General features: G+C 40.6%; 1 protein-coding gene across 4 annotated transcripts in view; it reads right to left on the bottom strand.

Moving 5' to 3' along the window:
* AKT1 (AKT serine/threonine kinase 1) overlaps positions 1-17,176 on the bottom strand; it is a 73,940-nt gene that overhangs the window by 27,357 nt on the left and 29,407 nt on the right. For all 4 annotated transcript variants that reach the window (XM_065684109.1, XM_065684108.1, XM_065684111.1 and 1 more), the window contains exons 3-4: positions 6,882-7,010; positions 191-302 (exon numbers count right to left, since the gene is read on the bottom strand). In XM_065684109.1, coding sequence (XP_065540181.1) covers positions 191-302; positions 6,882-7,010 — 241 coding nt within the window. The remainder of the gene's footprint in view (positions 1-190; positions 303-6,881; positions 7,011-17,176) is intronic.

The following is a 17,176-nucleotide window of genomic DNA, read 5'->3' as shown; positions in this document are numbered from 1 at the left end:
AATCCCCTTTGAGGTATCTTTTATACTGGAACACACTAAAACAGAGATGCTCAAAAATTATTTGTCAATTTTCAGTCTAGATGTACATCATCTAATAAATAAGAGCTTCACCAAAGGACTTGCTATTAATGCTGAACACTTGCATCTGCTTTTGCAAATAGTTTATGTATTAAATATGAATGAAACATACCGCTCCTCTGGAGTCTCCACATGAAATGTTCTTTCAATTACTGTGGTCCACTGGAGGCATCTAATGATAAATGTGTTTGGTTTAGGTCGTTCTGTCTTCATCAGCTGGCACTCTACCACAATCAAGCAAGAAAGTCATGGTACATAAACAGGTTTAAATAATCATTTGTCTTTATTCTTATCTAGCAAACTGTTGCAATTAATCAGCCATAGAAATCTCTGTAAGTACTTCTTTAGGAGACTTAAGACAATTTACTGTGTTGATGAAACCAATAAATAGCTTGGGAGATAGTCATCTAAGCAGCACAGAAATCAAATTCTGCTTAGAAAGGCTCTGCATTCACTCTATCCATAGAAGTAAGTACAAAAGTTATGGGATGACACAGAAACTGATCAGACTCAGACCCTGCGCTCTGAAGGTCATACAGAGCAGAGTGCATGTTCGAAGTCACGCTATAACACAGGAGTTACATCCACTGAAACCAAAGCCAAGCCTGCACATTGCCTTCCTTTGACTTCTGCAGCATAAACCTGTCCTTGGCTTTCAAGGGTGTTCAGTTATTTTGTAGCAACCTGATGAAAATTAAACCTCAGCATTTCCACTCCTCAAACACTAGAGGGAACATCAAACTGCAGAGGCACCCCCTGAAAAGACCCTGTTCAAAACGCTGTTGTTGGGACAGCTGCGATGCTGTATGGACAAGCAGGTAACAGCTTCCATCATTGACAGTATTTAAGCTCAACCTAAAAAGGCTACAGGAGTAAGGTTACATGCAAAACCACCACTTCCTTCATAAAAATGCTGTCTCGAGTGCTGAGCATTTCTTTGCTTGGTTTTTAATCACACCTACTATTTTAAGCCTCATTGGATGTTATGAGTGTTTATCCTTCAAATTTGGGCCTGAAAATGCACCTGATTAAGGGTACACTAGCTAAACTAAAGGAGAGAATCAGAAATAAAAAAAAAAAAATCAATGAAATAATAACAGAAGCCAAAACGCCACATTTTTTAGCTTTATATTAATAGAAAAATCTAATGCTAATTAAACAGCCCCTGTTAAAGTGAAGTCAAATTAAGAAACCAAGTGAGCAGGGGGAAGAAGAGACTGGGCTTTTTTTTCTTACATTAAGCATTTCTTGCAGTTAATGAAACCACAAGCTTGCTATTATTTGGTCTTCAGGTTCTGTATCAGCTTCCAAGTAAGTAAAAAGGCACTATGAACACAAGATATTTCTGCACACTGCTAGAGCTTTGAACATCTTCCACCATCAGCAATGTGCAAGCTGAGGACCGAATCTGGCCAGAATAACAGTGCATGTTACTAAGGCTAAACTGGTATCGTTAGGTTAATTTTAATATTGTGGAAATTTAGAAAGCTCAGTTTTAAATTCAAGCTCTTAATTTGCACCAAGATAAAATATTTACTGCCAGTGGTTTTGGGCACCGTATTTTGGCAATATATTTCATGCCTCATTTGCTACTGGAATTACAAGGTTTTCAATGAGTAACTTTGCATTTTTCATGACAAGAAAAATCTAATTTTTCTTTAATAGCACACTTAAGTTATACTCCGTCCTACTAAAACACTGCAATTAGATAAGAGAAAGTTTATTAATGAGTCATGAAAAGGTTTTAGTGTGATGAACGGCATTCCTTCACTCACTGAGATTAAAGAACTTCCACACAGCGGCACAGCCGTGCCTGCACAGCGCCTTATTTAACCTTCCAGCCACCTCCATCCTCTTTCTCAGAATGGCAATGAAAACCAAACACAGATGTACTAGAGGTAGTGCAGCCCAGTACTGATAAATAAATTCAGCTCAAAAGATCTCATTCCTGCTCCCAGATCACCCACCTTAGCTTAGCTGCTCTTCTGGTTCTGTTATTTGTTATGTCTCCCATTTTTGTCTGCTTAGCACAATTAGATTAAGGCTGGGGGTGTTACCCATGACCCTGCATAATGCAGCTCTAACAGATACTGAATTTGGCTGAAGACTCGAACAAGAAAATCAGCCTATTTCTAACCTCATGCTAATCCAAAATTGTTCTGTAGTTACCCACAAGTGCAACATTATGAAGAAACAGAGAGGTTTTGCTTACCTTTTTAAAACAGACTTTAGATTCAGACTCAGTGCCCCAGATTAAGTAGCAGCACAGATATTTAAACTAGCCATAAACTCTAAACTTTAACCATTTAATTTCAGCATAATAAACCACACAAGACATTTTCTGTCATAAAAGGGGACCAATTAAACATCACCACTTTTCCCCTAAATCAGCACTGTCCACTGATATTTGTTAAGTCTGCTGATCCAGCAATCTTTAAGGCATACAGCAAGATGAATAATAGAGATTTGTCAGTTAATAACCACTATAATTCAAGAATGTCACATAGAAGCGTTTTGTTTAGTGAACAATATGCTGTCTAATTACCCTGCTCAATCATAACAGCACATATCAAGAAATACAGACGGCTTTATTTTTAAATTGCTTTACCAAAGTGCTGCACCACATAGGCTTCACAAAGTTTGAAGCTGTCAGTTCACTCTCCCCATGTACGATAATCACACAGATTTTATCAATGAAAAAATGAAGCCATAAATTTTTCTTACTTTTAAAAACAACTCCGTGCTCTTTACTGTAGTTGGCAAGCTAGAGAAGCACCAAACTTGCCTTTTATCACGCACCTCAACATGCACCACTACAGCATAGATACAAATGCTGTATAATGTTAGGTCTAATTTGTGGGATGTCTGGGGGTTCTGCTATAAAAACATTCACATTTCAAATATGGGCTAAGGGTCGACTATCCACACTGAAGACAGTTTTTCCTGTCAAACAGACCAACATAAGTATTTCACATTTGCAAGAAAGTAAGTACTATAAACAGCAGCCTGTTAAAAATGATTTAAATTGCTCTAAAGAACCTCTTGATTCTTCCCTGGCATTTGGTCTTTTAAAGTAAGTAGGACAGAGAAATTGTTCCTAACAGGAATAGACACCAAGGCATTCACATGTAAATTACCATTTTGTATTTGAAAGACACTTAGTATTATCCCAGTGACTTTCTAAAATGTCACAATATTTGCTTCCCCAGCACTTAAGCTAAAAGTCAGATTACTTTCGATGGAAGTGTCAAACTCCGCTTCCTCTATAATGACATCACACTTAAAACAATAATGTCAAAGAAGACTCTTTCCCATTCCTGCTTTGATTTCCTTATGGAAGGCAATGGGGATGGGGGAAGGTAAATAAGGGAAGAAGAATGATGAATAAATAAAACTTTGGAAAGGCAAACAGGAATATTATGTTGAAGTGCTCTTGTTCTGCTGGCACTGCCATACAGACTCACCCCCAAACTTGGCAAAAGGAAGGAGCTGGGAGCCCTGACTTACAGACCTGGACTAAAAGGGCCCTCGTAACAGCAGACAAAAAAATCTGTCTGCTGATCTGGCCACCCCGTGCCCCCTGATAAATGCTTGACTGCAGACATGCAGTTCTGTCCCAGAAGGAGCACTCATATTGTTGAGCAATTATGCTTTCAGCTGTACAACAAACCCACCACAGTTCGCCCTTCCTTTTTGACAGTCAGGAGAAATAATCCCTTCTTTCTAACAGGAACAGCCTTCTCCCTCCATGTGGTTTTTCACAATATCGTGCTCTTCTCAGCTATGGTTTTAAAGGCTTATAACCTAACAGGCAGACATACATGATAATCTGAGATTAAAATCAGTATGAAGGCTACTTATCTCACAGATTTACAACACGGGCTCTATTGGTTATCTATCTGCACGGTCTCTGGAGCAAACTATTTAGTTACAGGCTTTCTTATTCCTTCTACCTTACTAGTGGTGAAGTACAGAATATGAACACAAATATGATTCAGAAATCACAGTTAAATGCTCAGGCACAATCTTTCCTAAATTTTGCTTTGGTGGGAGTTTTGTTTGGGTTGGTTGGGTTCTGTTTGGGTTTGTTTGTTTGTTTGCTTTGCTTTGTTGTTGTTTGGTTGGGTTTTTTTAAATAAATCACCAATAGGTAACTTCTGGGGAAAATAAGCATATTATTACATTACAAACACAGAAATATGGCTACTTTAAATTGAAAATTATGTGGAGAAAAAGGTACTTAAAAAAAAACCCCAAGCCTTTCTTTACCCATGGGGTGCCTAGACACAAGTTCTCAAAGATGCATCATCAAAACCTTCACTGACTGAAAGGAAAAGTCTAGGTAGAAGAAAGAAGAGACCAGGAAGCACATCGAACACACACTCTACCTACTACCAATAGTGTTTTCATGCCTCTTACAGGAAAAGACAGATGATCATTAGATGTTTTCCTCTGCACTGCTTTTGCCTGAATGGACTATTTCCTACTTCTCATGGGTTGACAAAAATCACTTAATACGAGTTTTACACAACAAGTAAGAATAATCCCCTAGTCACGGAAAAAACCACTTTTACATTCAGAGATGAAAAAGCCTACATTAGTTTATAACAGAAGAGGGTAAAGATTTCAATCAAAAACATGGGACCACTTCCAAAGCATAGACTGACAGAGACAGCCTGCCATCTCATTAAAAAAGAGGAAAAAAAAAAATCTAGTTCAGTAACTAACAAAAAAGCCAGGGCTTTTTTTTTTTGTTGTTGTTTTTGTTTAACAAAAAAGCTCTTGGGGAAAAAAAATAAAAAAAAAATCATTTTTACAAAACATTTAATCTGAATTCTCCCCACTTTTCACTGGCAGGAGGCTTCTACAGGCTGCCTCTGCAGCACAAGGCTGCATTCTGCCCTGAGTCTTCCTCCAGAGGTAGCTTGAGTTCACTCATGCTAACTCAACAAGTTAACCTAAATGAAAGTACCAGGCAAGAAGGTTCAAAGGGAAAACTTGTGGTGCAAAACACATCCAAATGATTCAAGTGTGGAGGGTACCCAGAAGGGAACCGCACAATACGTGCTGGCAGCATTGCATGCCAGTGCCTACATGAGAAATTAAATCCTGGTGGGTCAACAGCTGCTTCTGTGAGCCCAAAACCACAATAATGACTTCTAGCAAGGAGCTTCCCCCTGCTTCCTGACCTGCCACTGGTTCACCAGGCAAGACCCACTGGTAGGAAAATCCTTCCACTCAGCACCCTCCCCACCATCCCTCTTATGGCAGCTACATCTTATTCTAAAAGCATGTGTTGAGTCTTTTTCGACAATGCTCTGACACCATGGTAACAAACTTGGGCTCAATCTGCCAAAAAAAAAAAAAAAAAAGCACACCATATTCCTGTTGTAAAAACCAACTTAAGTTAACCCATTCTGAAGGCAACTTGGACAAAGAAAAGGCAAAGGATGTATCTTTTCTTTTTTACTCCTAAGCACAGAGCTGCAGTAAATAATCATTGTAAGTAATGCAGTTAGCTGCAACAGTATAGAAGTGTCCTGCAAAAAGTGCATTTGTTAAAAGCCTCTGGCTACAGACCAAGTACTGAATTAATTTATGAATTAATGGCTTTCTGCTGCTTTTCTTTACATTGTTGATCCATAAGGATATACCAGTCGAAAAATGAAAGCACTGTGTCATTACTGAAATGAAAACACTACAACAATTCCCTCTATAAAATGAGACAAAAACTCCAAAGCACTCTTGGCATCCTGCACAGAGGAACCAGGCAATAGCACATCCATTATTTATTCCCATCATCAGTCAAAACTGGTATATGCTGCTACCAGTGGAAAAAAATGAACATCCGCATTAATTCCTAGTGCTGCCCAGCCCTCTTCCAGACCTAGGGTGTTCCAAAATAAATCTGTCTGCTTAAAGTTCAACTACAAAGATGAACCCCACATATTTCAAGCTACCCTGTAATGAAGAGGGAAAGTCCCTACCCTTCTCTCTGCAGAGGTTCACTTCCACTAGTCACCAGGAACACAGAACAGACTGTTGTTAATAACAGGTGCCACAATGATCTATTTTTAAGTGGTGGAACGAGACACAGGCAAATCATGAGACAGGAAAGATTAAGAACAGGAGAAAAATAAAAGCTGGAAGTATACAGTGAAAGGTTAAAATCATGAGCAAAAAAAGGAAATTCTCTTCAGAGTCTTCTATCACATCCTGTACTGCAGCACCTGAGCAAAGTCGGAAATGTCTGCATGAGACAGAGAGCAGAGGTTAGGAGATGTCATTATTTCCAAACCATTTTGCTGGCTCTAATAGAAGAAATACTGGTTTGTGTCCAAAATTCAGAAAAATGGAGTGCATTTCATTAAAAACAGTACTTGCTCTGCATTCTCTTATGCTAGCAATCAAATGACTTTGACCTATGTCAATGCCACTAGAATCCAGACCTGGTGGCAGAAGAGAGGCTGAAACACTTCAGTTGTGCCTACCTGCCAAGTATCAAGACGCACCTGGGTGAACTTTCACCTTAAAGCAACTTGCTGAATAACAGACATACAAAATATTAACAAATAAACCCATTTTATTCTATACCCAGAAACAGTAAATTAGTAGAAAAACCTTCACACCACAGTCATTCCTGAGAAACATATGAAGGGGTTATCATTTCAAATAAACACATTGAGTGTTTACATACATCGCGCTGTGCAGATTCTGATGTTACTGATGCAGCTTACCAGTGCTATGACTAAAAGAAGACATCTTCCCCCAGACTGGATGAGAGAGCAGGTAAAAACACTTACGAGCTACTGAGAAGTTATTTAAAGGCGATTCCCGCTGGTCAACATCCTGCGGTCGCTCTTTGTAGCCAATGAACGTGCCATCGTTCTTTAGAAGAAAGTACCGCGGCCTCCATGTTTTTATGTATTCTCCTGGAAAGAAAAGATGGGCAAAGGGAGACAAGATCAGAAAACACCCCAAAATCTGCACCCCAAACTGACTTGCCAATACTTGGGTTTTTGTTAATATTGAAACTATATGTCATCCTGACATAGCAGCAGTTTTAAGAACACTCAGTTCATTCTGATACAAACAGTGGAAAAATACAGGCACTGAGTCAGATGTTAACCATGAAAATGGGACTTCATAAAAGGTAAACAGCTATGTATTGTTCTTCCATCAACTCCGATTTCCATTCAAATTCTGCAACATCTGCCTTAAATGCATTTTAAATTTTTAAAAAAATCAGAGCAGATGTCCTATGTATTATTTTTGCTATTGTCATTTTTCATACTGACAAGTGGAGAAATTTTTTTCATTTACATTTTGCAGCGCAAGTATTTTAAACAACAATGGGTAATTTACTAATTAGTCAACTGCTTTATCAAACCAACAGTCACTTGTAGACAACAAGAAGATAATTCTCTGCTTATGTTACATAACATCACTCACTCCTCTCACGACATCTCAAGCATGAAACATGAGATGATATATCACAATATGGGAAAACACTGGATGATGTATAGCTACCACAGTGAAGAAAACAAGCATCTATTGTGAAAGATATTCCACCTTTCTTTGACAGAAAAAAACATCCCTTGCTCACACTGTGCTACTGTTCATCTGAGTAACCTGCACAGGTGACAGTCACATGACTGTGATACAGCCACATTCGAAATGTCCAACACTAGAGTAAAACCAACAGCTGATCAAATCCTCAATTATTTACTGATTTACTCAGCTGGGGTTTAGGGAAGGAAGACAGGGGTTCCACCTGTGGCTCTTCTGGGGGACTTCGTCAGCATACCTCAGTTTCCCCCTTTGCTCACTGCCCCTGCTGTCACTCTGACAGTCTCTCCAGAACCTCAAACAGCTTTACATGCTGTCAAGCTGGCCCTCTAGGTCCTAAGAGGTCCTGCAGTAATGATTCTACTCAGCTGAATCACAAACGCCCCACTTGAGGTGTTATTCAAACCAGGGTACCAGCCATACATTTCCAACACTGCTCACCCCAACAATAACTGATTTAAAAATATTAAATAAAGAAGCGGTCGCTACAAAGCACCCACAGCTGGCCAGCCACTATACCCTCCTCCCTCTGTATCTTTTCTCACTTGTCTGTTCAACACCAGGGAGAGGATGAGGGAGCAGACTAGGAGGAAAGCTTCCTTCTGGTCTGCTGCAGTAGAAGCAGACTTGCACACCATGTGATGCTGCCCCTGCAGTGGCTGGTACCCAGTGCCCACGATTTCTTCTGCTAGTGAGCCCTTCAAACGACTACCAGGAGGAGTGAGAAGAAAAGGTTCCCCAGATTTACTGGCTCCGGCAACCTTCTGCTGCTCTCCTCTTCTCCCAGGCTGTGCTAACACCTTCTTTCCCTGCTGCTTAGCTCTCCTCCACCGGTAATTTCTCTCCCAGCAATGTATACCCTGCCCCAGCAACTCCCCTGCAGCTGCTTTGCCTCCTTCCTCTCCTCACAGACCTCCTCTCCTTCTGCGGTGCAGTTTCAACCTGCTTTGGGCACCAGCTGTGCCATTTCTTCTTCTGCATACAGAAGCACAAGCAATCCCAACACCAATGCCACATGTCCAGGGACACACGCACCCCTAGCTGCTGCTTTCACCTGTTTAGCCCTTGTTAGGCTTTTAATTTTCTCATCTAAAGCAAAAAACAAGAGTTACTGAATTGGTGGAGAGAGTCACACAGAGCCACCCTTCCAGCTGCCATGTCTGCAGAAAACATCCATTTGCACTGATGAAACAGGGTGCAGGGCAAGGAAGAGAGGAAAAGGAATCTCTGAGCACAAACCTCAGTCTTTCTTTTAGAGACATCTGTTACAGCTGCATTATACTAACCTATAAGGGGTTTACAAGAATGTCATCATTGCTTTAGGAATTTCAGAACTCCTCACCTACAGCTGTCACGGTTTAACATTTATAAGCTAGGCAGTAAAAGGTTTTGTTTTCATCATCTTTTTAATTCTGACCTTAATTAACAGCTGAAAACTTTCTGGGATCAGTAGATTATGAAGCCTTTCATACTTAAATTATCAGTCCAACTCAGCCCAGGTCAGTGAGATTACTCCAGCCTCACTACTATTACACCAGTGATGCGACTACAGCGACAAGAAGATGCACGGCATGCTCAGCCTAGCTCTTGACAAAGAGTTTTCCAGGTAAGGAGACAGCTGCCAAGACTGTCATGATTTTGGAACACACTGTTGCATACTTGACTTGTCAGTACTCTCCTCTCTTGCTTAAAGCAGACCCAGAAGACCTAGGCACCATCACATACCCCTTATCATACCTGCATTTTGGACTAAAACCAGATTGGATTTGATGAAAAATAAGAGGGGCAAGACAGTTTCCATTTCTCTTACTTCCTAATCTACACTATGCATCTTCCTCCTCAGTATTTATAAAGACATACATTTTTTTATAGATTGTGAAATTATTATCTGGTTATTTTCAGTAAGTATGCATAATTTTGCACAGTATTACACTGTACTGTCACAAGAGACTCTTCCTCTTAGATTAGATGCTTATGTTTGGCTCTTATACTCTTACAGCTTTATTCCACTAATCTGTTTTTCTGTTAGAAACGTATCATCTAACAGAATTAATCACACAGTCTTTAAAATGGTGTGTTCCATACATACATACACAGCATCCTCCTCCACATTCACTCTTCCTTTACTCTTTCTCTGTGAAAATTCAAGGATTTCATTACTGCCAGGCATTTTGCAAGGACCATTCTACTTGGACCTTCCCTTAGCTATTGCTTTAGCTGGTTCTGGGTCCTGATCCACCTTTCCATTTGCAAAAAAGTAATGTGATTTTAAACTCCTTTTTCCACATATCTGGAGCTTAATGAAACCTGTAATATGACAAGAACACATACTATTGATTACTGCCCTTGCCAAGGGCAGCATGAGGCACACTGAAGTATCGGATTTTATTGTATAACACACTAAGGTTATACTTCTGCATCTTGCAGCACACTGGTAAGACATTGCCTGGTGCGTGACTTCCCGATCAGATCATCTGTAGGCATGATTTTACACTAAAGCCAGAGCAAACTATCATTCCTCTACGGAAGTTCTGAAACACAAATTGAACAACACAGTCATCAAGAAAATGTACGAAGTATGTATTCTTGAGAAAAAGACTTCCATTTTTACAATTAGCCAAAACACTACAAAATTCCTGCAACATGTGAGAAGGACCACATTGATCATGACAGCAAGTCTGAGTATTTTAAGCAGAAAAGGAGTTGGTCAATAACGCAAGTCTGTGGAACCACCTGGACAAAGCCGACTGAAAAACATTAACACCTTTTCCTTCCTCTGGTACATGCACTAAGCTTTTATGCCTGAAGAGTGAACAGAGCTGTTTCAATTTTTGCCCTGTGTTTTTTGTTCCTGTTGTGTTTTTGTTTTTAAGACTCACAAGAAGCTACTTGAAGTCACCAATACTCGTAGTTATCCAGTCACAGCAGAAGAATTGTACCAAATACAGTCAATCCAAGCATGTGTAGCAAATGCTATCAGACAACACTGAAAAAATAGTAATAATGATCCACCATGGAAAAATGAACAATTTACAAAGCAAAACGTTTCTTCCTCTCTGATTCATTGCTTGTGTAATGCCCTGGCAGAGCCTTCTTTGTTTTCAGTAACAGAATGCTAACACTGCAGAGACAGGAAAGCAAAAGCATGGGTTATAAATCCTACATATAAAATCCTGGAACCAAATAGACTCCTCTGTAGCTTGCTAGCTTTATTATTTAAAATCTTTATGTACCATTCTGTTTACTCCAAGCAATTTCCAAATTGCCAAGATTCCCAAACTGTATATATCTGGAAATATACATGAAGATTGTTATAGACCAATTTCCCTTTATTGCCTTGTGCCTGCCCCCCACATACTGCACATTATAACACTTAACACACACTTACAATGTAAATCCATCTCATGCCAGAAAAGCTTTTTCACAGTAACACATACAGCAGAGCATGCTTACGCCTGAATATTTCAGAAAAAGTTAAATACAAAACTCTTTTGGTTCATGAAAAGTTAATTCTACTGAGGATTTACAATAATGCAGGGTTAGGTTATTTTCCTCTCCTCACCGAATCTGGAGCTGTCTGCCACTGATAGAGTGTCTAACATCAGAAACAGCTGCCACTCCCTGGGAAGCTCACAGGGTAAGTGGAGAATAATGAGCAGCAAGCACCAGCAGAACAAAAGAAAATCCATCTTTATTTACCAACTGCTGCATGCTTGTTGCTGCATCAAGCTCATTCAAAGCCAACACCACACCCTTTAATTCAGAACAGACTATACTTAAGAAGCCTCTGCTTTTTTTTTTTAATCAACTTATGCATACCAATGGTTTGAAAATAAAGTCATTAGGTTAACTAAGTCAGCGTCCAGTGAGACCCTCGGTATTTCCAAAAGCGCTGGACCAACTATTAACTTTCTTACCCCCCAAAGTAACCTGAATAAACCCAGGAGAACCAACTGAAAATGAGGTCTCAGTTATAGGACATGCACTCAAGTGACCACCACAAATCCATGGATAAATAACGCATTAAACTTTCTGCTCTGAGCATCCAAACTATCACCATTAATTACAACTAAGGGTAACACTCAAAATTTTAGAGCTTCGAGTTATGCAAGCTTTCCCTACGTTCCCACACACTCCAAAGATGTATGACATCCCTTGATTGTACTGCCCTGAACTGTACAAGAGAAACACGAAAGTTACACCAATCGCAGCGTTAATGTGCCACTGGTCAAACACAGAGTGACTCATTTCTGAGACTTTAATGGCAATGAGAAGTGGTCTGCATCCTGTCAGCCTAATAAGGCTCTGGTGAACCAGATGCCAGCTTCTTTAAAGACGTGAAGCTTTTGAACCTGCATTCTCAGGTATGCTGAAGAGTGGGACAGATTTACAGGTAGTTTGTGCTACTTGAGTAAATAGGGTTAAGTGTCCACTCACTTCAAAACCTGCTGAAATCAAAACAGATTTGGAAACAGTAAGCAGGGCCTGAAAACTTGCCTTTGCATTCCTAAAGCACTCAGAAGGAAGCCCTTTCCAAACACAGCAAGCTAATTCTGGATCTTAACGACTTGACACCAAAAAATTAAGTCTAGGGTGACCTGAATGAAAACTCTCAGTTCAAATATGTTGTTTTTTAAAAATAGCTGCACAGACACCCACCAGGCTGGTGCACCACTCTTCCCTTTCCTCAACAAACTGTCAAAACAAGATATTTAAGCACAGTGCCAGGTTCTGGGGAAAAGAAAAAGAAAGAAAGGGGGGAAAAAAGGAGGTTATGTTAATGTCTTTCCCAACACGCTCAGTGAGAGGATCGCTGGTTTGTCTGCCTATTGAGAGGCGCAGCAAAGGGGGCAGTTTCTTTGATGATGTTTTTGGGCCCCTTTCTGGATGCCTCCTCAGCCGCCACCTCCAGCGTACAGCTGCGGAGGCACCGCTTGTGCCCTGAATGTCAATGAGGCGGCCAGGGCTGCCGCTGGCACGCTCCCCGGCAGGGCAGGAGGTCAGCCCGCCGCCCGCCTGCGCCAGGCCAGGGCTCCGCAGCTCGCAGGCTGGCTCCTCTAATGTGGGGTCCCATAGCTGCAATGGGATAATTCGAGGCACAGCAAATCCGCTCCCCACTTTATTCTCCCCCGGGCAGCTGGAAGGTTGCAGAGTGTGCCGGCAGCCCGCATGGCTGTGAGTGACGTGACTGCCAACAGGTTAAGAAGAAATGCCTCCTCCTCCTCCGGCTCGGCTCCGGCTTTTCTAAACCTACTGTCGTTTCTCACACTCACAGAAAGCTGCCATACAGGGCACCTGCTTCATTATCATATCTTGGGGGAATATGGGAGGGGAGGGAAGAGGGGAGCGAAGGGGGATGGCTGAGCAGCCTGGCCTTCAAGCAACAAAGGGAGCCCCACGAGGACTACTCCTGGTCACCTGGCACCCCACATCTCTAAATTAACTTCAGAAAGCAACAAAGAGCCTTGGCTTGGTGCTTCCCACAAAGCTCTATATGGGTGCACTGTGTAGAAAAATAATTGTATTGGAACCTACCTCTGTCTTTAGTTACACAACAGTGCAGATGGGGAACACCTAACAAAGGCAAGGAATGGGTGCTCTGATTCACAAAGCTAGGCCACAGGAGAGATGAAAAGTCAGATTATGGAGAAAGAAAAACAAATTCTCACCCAGTATGTTCTCCAGGCAGGAGATGGACAAATACCGCGTTCTTCAATTCCATCTCTGTCAAAGGGTTTGAGATCACCAGCCAACATCACCACTACAGAAGATGACACCTCTGTATTTTTTAATCACTGTATTTCAACTGTATGGTTATGTAAAACTCAAGAGTTTTCTCTTTTTCTGTTTCCCCCCCCCCCCCTTTTTTTTTTTTTGCTGAATTTCAGCTTTAGAAGGTCAAAAATGTTGCCATATTGCTTACAGCAATCAATTTAAGCAATACCAGATATTCCCAAAGGAGCAAAAGAGAATTAATCAGCATGTAAAAAACTCCTTACTCCTACCTTTGGCACAGCTTAGTCAGGCTAGTACTAACCTACAGCTGTCTCCAGTGGGAGAAGATGTAAATGAAGTTTCATTAAAAAAACAGCAGTTTTAAGGATAGCTACATAAATTACAGGCAAGTATGAAGTGACTTCTTCGGCTACACTGAAAACAATTTCAGAGTGAACTGCATCTCCACTACCTCATGGTGGGAGCAAAAGGACTTAAAATTACGACGAGGCATCCAACACAATTAGGGAAATCTTTTCTGTAGTATACTCGTAAGCAGCTATGGCATTTTAACAAAATAAGCTCCTGTAACAGAAAGTGCCATCACATATCTTCTGCTTTCGACAGGTGCCCAACTCTCTAATATTTATAAATATATAAGAATGACAGAGGAGGTGTCAGATTCACTGAAATGAATTAAGCATGCTTGGAACAATTATTTCTCCCCAGGTAATTTTTACCTGTGACGGAAAACAGCAAAAGCAGCTAACAAGGCACTGAAACTAGTAAGCCTCTGCAACTTTTTAAGTATCTTCCCTTAGAGGAGGCAGGTACCCACAACTATTCCTCCAACTCATACTGAAGTTAATACAATCAGTATTTCTGCAAATCCAGCTCTTAAATACATTGCATGTGTTTATATAAAAGCTGTGACTTAATCCTCCAAAGATTTTATGATCTCTACTAAAAATACAGAGAAAAAACCAAAACAACCCAAACCAAAAACACCAACCACACCACACACTGGTGTATTAGAACAACGAAGGGCTTTTCTAGACATTATCTAAAAGCTGGTATAATTACTTTACCTCCTAGCATAAGCATCCTTGGTTGTGACTCTTGCGTTTATCTGAACACATGCTTTATTTGAATATGATATACCCAGTTCTGTTCTTCAGTAAATCCTGTCTAGAGACTGACAGATAGTGGAAGAGGGGACAAAGCAATGAAACGCACACAAACCAAAGCTCTTCCAGAGATTAAACAAAGTCAGTCTGAAAGAGCAGTTTTAGCTTGTATTCCTAGGGCTGCCGACACATAGAGGATATTCAGGAAAAGCATCATTAATTGATTAAAAATTGATTTTAGTTCCTTCCCCCACTCTACCCCATTAAAAAAAGATTAGGAAAGCCAAAGACTCAGGCAAGAGTGATTTTCATGATGCATTTATTTGCTTTGCGAACATTAAATCTGGAAAGTACTCAGCAGAGGCTCCCCATTAAAATCCCAAAGCTGGTGAAGCTGAGAGGTGAGCTGGTAACTTTGGGGGTGGATGCACACAGGAAAGCAAGAGCAGGGGAGGGAAAAAGCAGGACGAAGCCATGCAGAAAACATCCGCAGTGAGCCCCTGGTTAGCTGTTCTAGGCTCCCATTACTAGATCATTGAGTCATTCACAAAGCAAATCAAAACCTCAGGGAATTGTAAAGAAACGGTGAAAAAAAGGCTAAGGGACATCAGGCAAGATTTATGGAAACAGCAGCTTTTCCAAAACAGACAATATGGACCAACTTCAGAAGCAGTCTGAAACAGGAAAAAAAGCTCTATTTGTGAAAACTAAGCTGCAGAACAATTTATGGAGGGTGAGAAATTAGCACATTGTATTGTTATCCTTCAGCTTTTGGGTCTGAGTCCTAATTTTCAACATAAATACAGAGTTGTTTTAGGCCACTTGCAATAAAAGCTCTAGCAGTAATTGTGTGATCATGCTGTGCATCAGGAAATTTTTTAAGAGTGCCAAGGAAAAAAAAAATCAATGCGGAATTTTAAACATGTTTATACAGACAGTTACTGGGTAAATATTTCATAGAAAGATGCATAAAAGCCAAGTTAAACAAATATTTCAATGGCAAAAATAAGAAGCAACATAAAAAAGGGTGTGCTATTTATGTCTGGGGCTAATTTGGACTTCCCTTCTTCATTTCATCACTACCAAGTTTGCAAAACCCTGGAGAAGTACATGAAGACCACATTAGTTCTAATAAGTTTCATTTATCTTGAGACATTTAATGGCAATCAATGGGAAAATTACAAGCACTTCCCAGAAAGCAAGTTCTAATATTTGTTATCATGGCAACCTCCTGGTTACGCCTCCAAATTTAGTATTCCAGAGATAACTTTCACTGAGTCACTACCCCAAACTCAGCAAGGAAAGTCGCCTCCAGATAACTGGAGTGCCTGCCTCAGTTCAGAGGAATTTTGCAAAATAACTTAATTGCATACTGAGAATTTATTAAAGCAACTTCACCACTGGGTAACATGACAGCACAAAGCCGCTGCAGCTCTGGTGCTAAGCTCAGCCGAGCAATGCAGGTGTAAGAAACCTTGCCAAGGATTTTTGTGCCTTGGACTTAGGTGTCTTGTCACTGTAAAGCCAAGCACAATCCACAATGCTGCCTCGACAGGGACACAGACTCAGCTGGACACACCTCTGTCACTTTAAACACTACTAAAATTAATTTATTTTTACAAGAACCAGCAAAAATCTTCAGTCTCAGTATAATCAGGCTGGATTTCAGTGGTACCACAATTTAGCCCTGTAATATTGAACATACGTAATCTTCAGTCTCAGTATAATCAGGCTGGATTTCAGTGGTACCACAATTTAGCCCTGTAATATTGAACATACGTATGTACTATTAAAAACAAATACCTATAATCATGACTATTATTTCTGAACCCCAAAGTCATCTACTCTAGTAAGCTCTACCTCTCCCTAACTGCTCAAAGCTCCAGGAGAAATGCATTCCAGACAGTAACATGAAAAGCTGTTCCTTTCACAAGCAGGAATGAAATAAAGATTCACCTGAATAAAGACTAACCTACATTGACACTGTTACCATGAATTCATTTTCACGTTGCAACAGCATCTCAGTATGTTAAACCCAATTTTCTTTCTCTATTTTTTTAAAGGCATCAAAAATTAGAAGTATATACCACACAGAAGCAAAAAACAGATAGGCACAGGAAGATGGGAGCTTGAATAATGCTTTCTAGCCTGCAGTGACCTGTACTGTTGTTTTGGGAAGACATGGCAAAAATTCCAATCTCCTCTTTTGCAACTGCTCCCATTCCCAGGGGAAAAACAAAGATCACTCTACAACCCCAGCCATCCCTAAACTCACACCAGTTCCCATGTGCAAACCTGGCACCTGCCCTACTGCATTTTTAGAGGTCAGGGCTGCAGCTTCCCTCTGCACCTGATTTTTCAAGCACACCACACCACACGACTGCTCCACACCATGCACATCCCCTCCACCACCTGAATCCCAAAAGTCCCGTCCCACAAGTGAGCACAGTCTGCTCTCTGTAGTTCATCTTCCCACTCGACTTGCATGTCCCCAAAGAACAGAAGCAAAACAAACACCAAAACACGTCACTTGCCTAGCCAGGTTACAGCTATGCTTTGGGTTTGTAGGAGAACTTTCAACAACTTCAGCAGCTGTCCATGAGAGTTATGTTCCCACGCTTTAAGAATGAGAACACCAGAAAGCTGTAAATAAAGCTTCAAACTCATATATATGAGGTTTTTTGTTT

The sequence above is a fragment of the Lathamus discolor genome, chromosome 6, assembly GCF_037157495.1.
Source record: "Lathamus discolor isolate bLatDis1 chromosome 6, bLatDis1.hap1, whole genome shotgun sequence".
Classification (NCBI taxonomy): Eukaryota; Metazoa; Chordata; class Aves; order Psittaciformes; family Psittacidae; genus Lathamus; species Lathamus discolor.
This window is presented reverse-complemented; position numbering and strand designations above follow the sequence as displayed.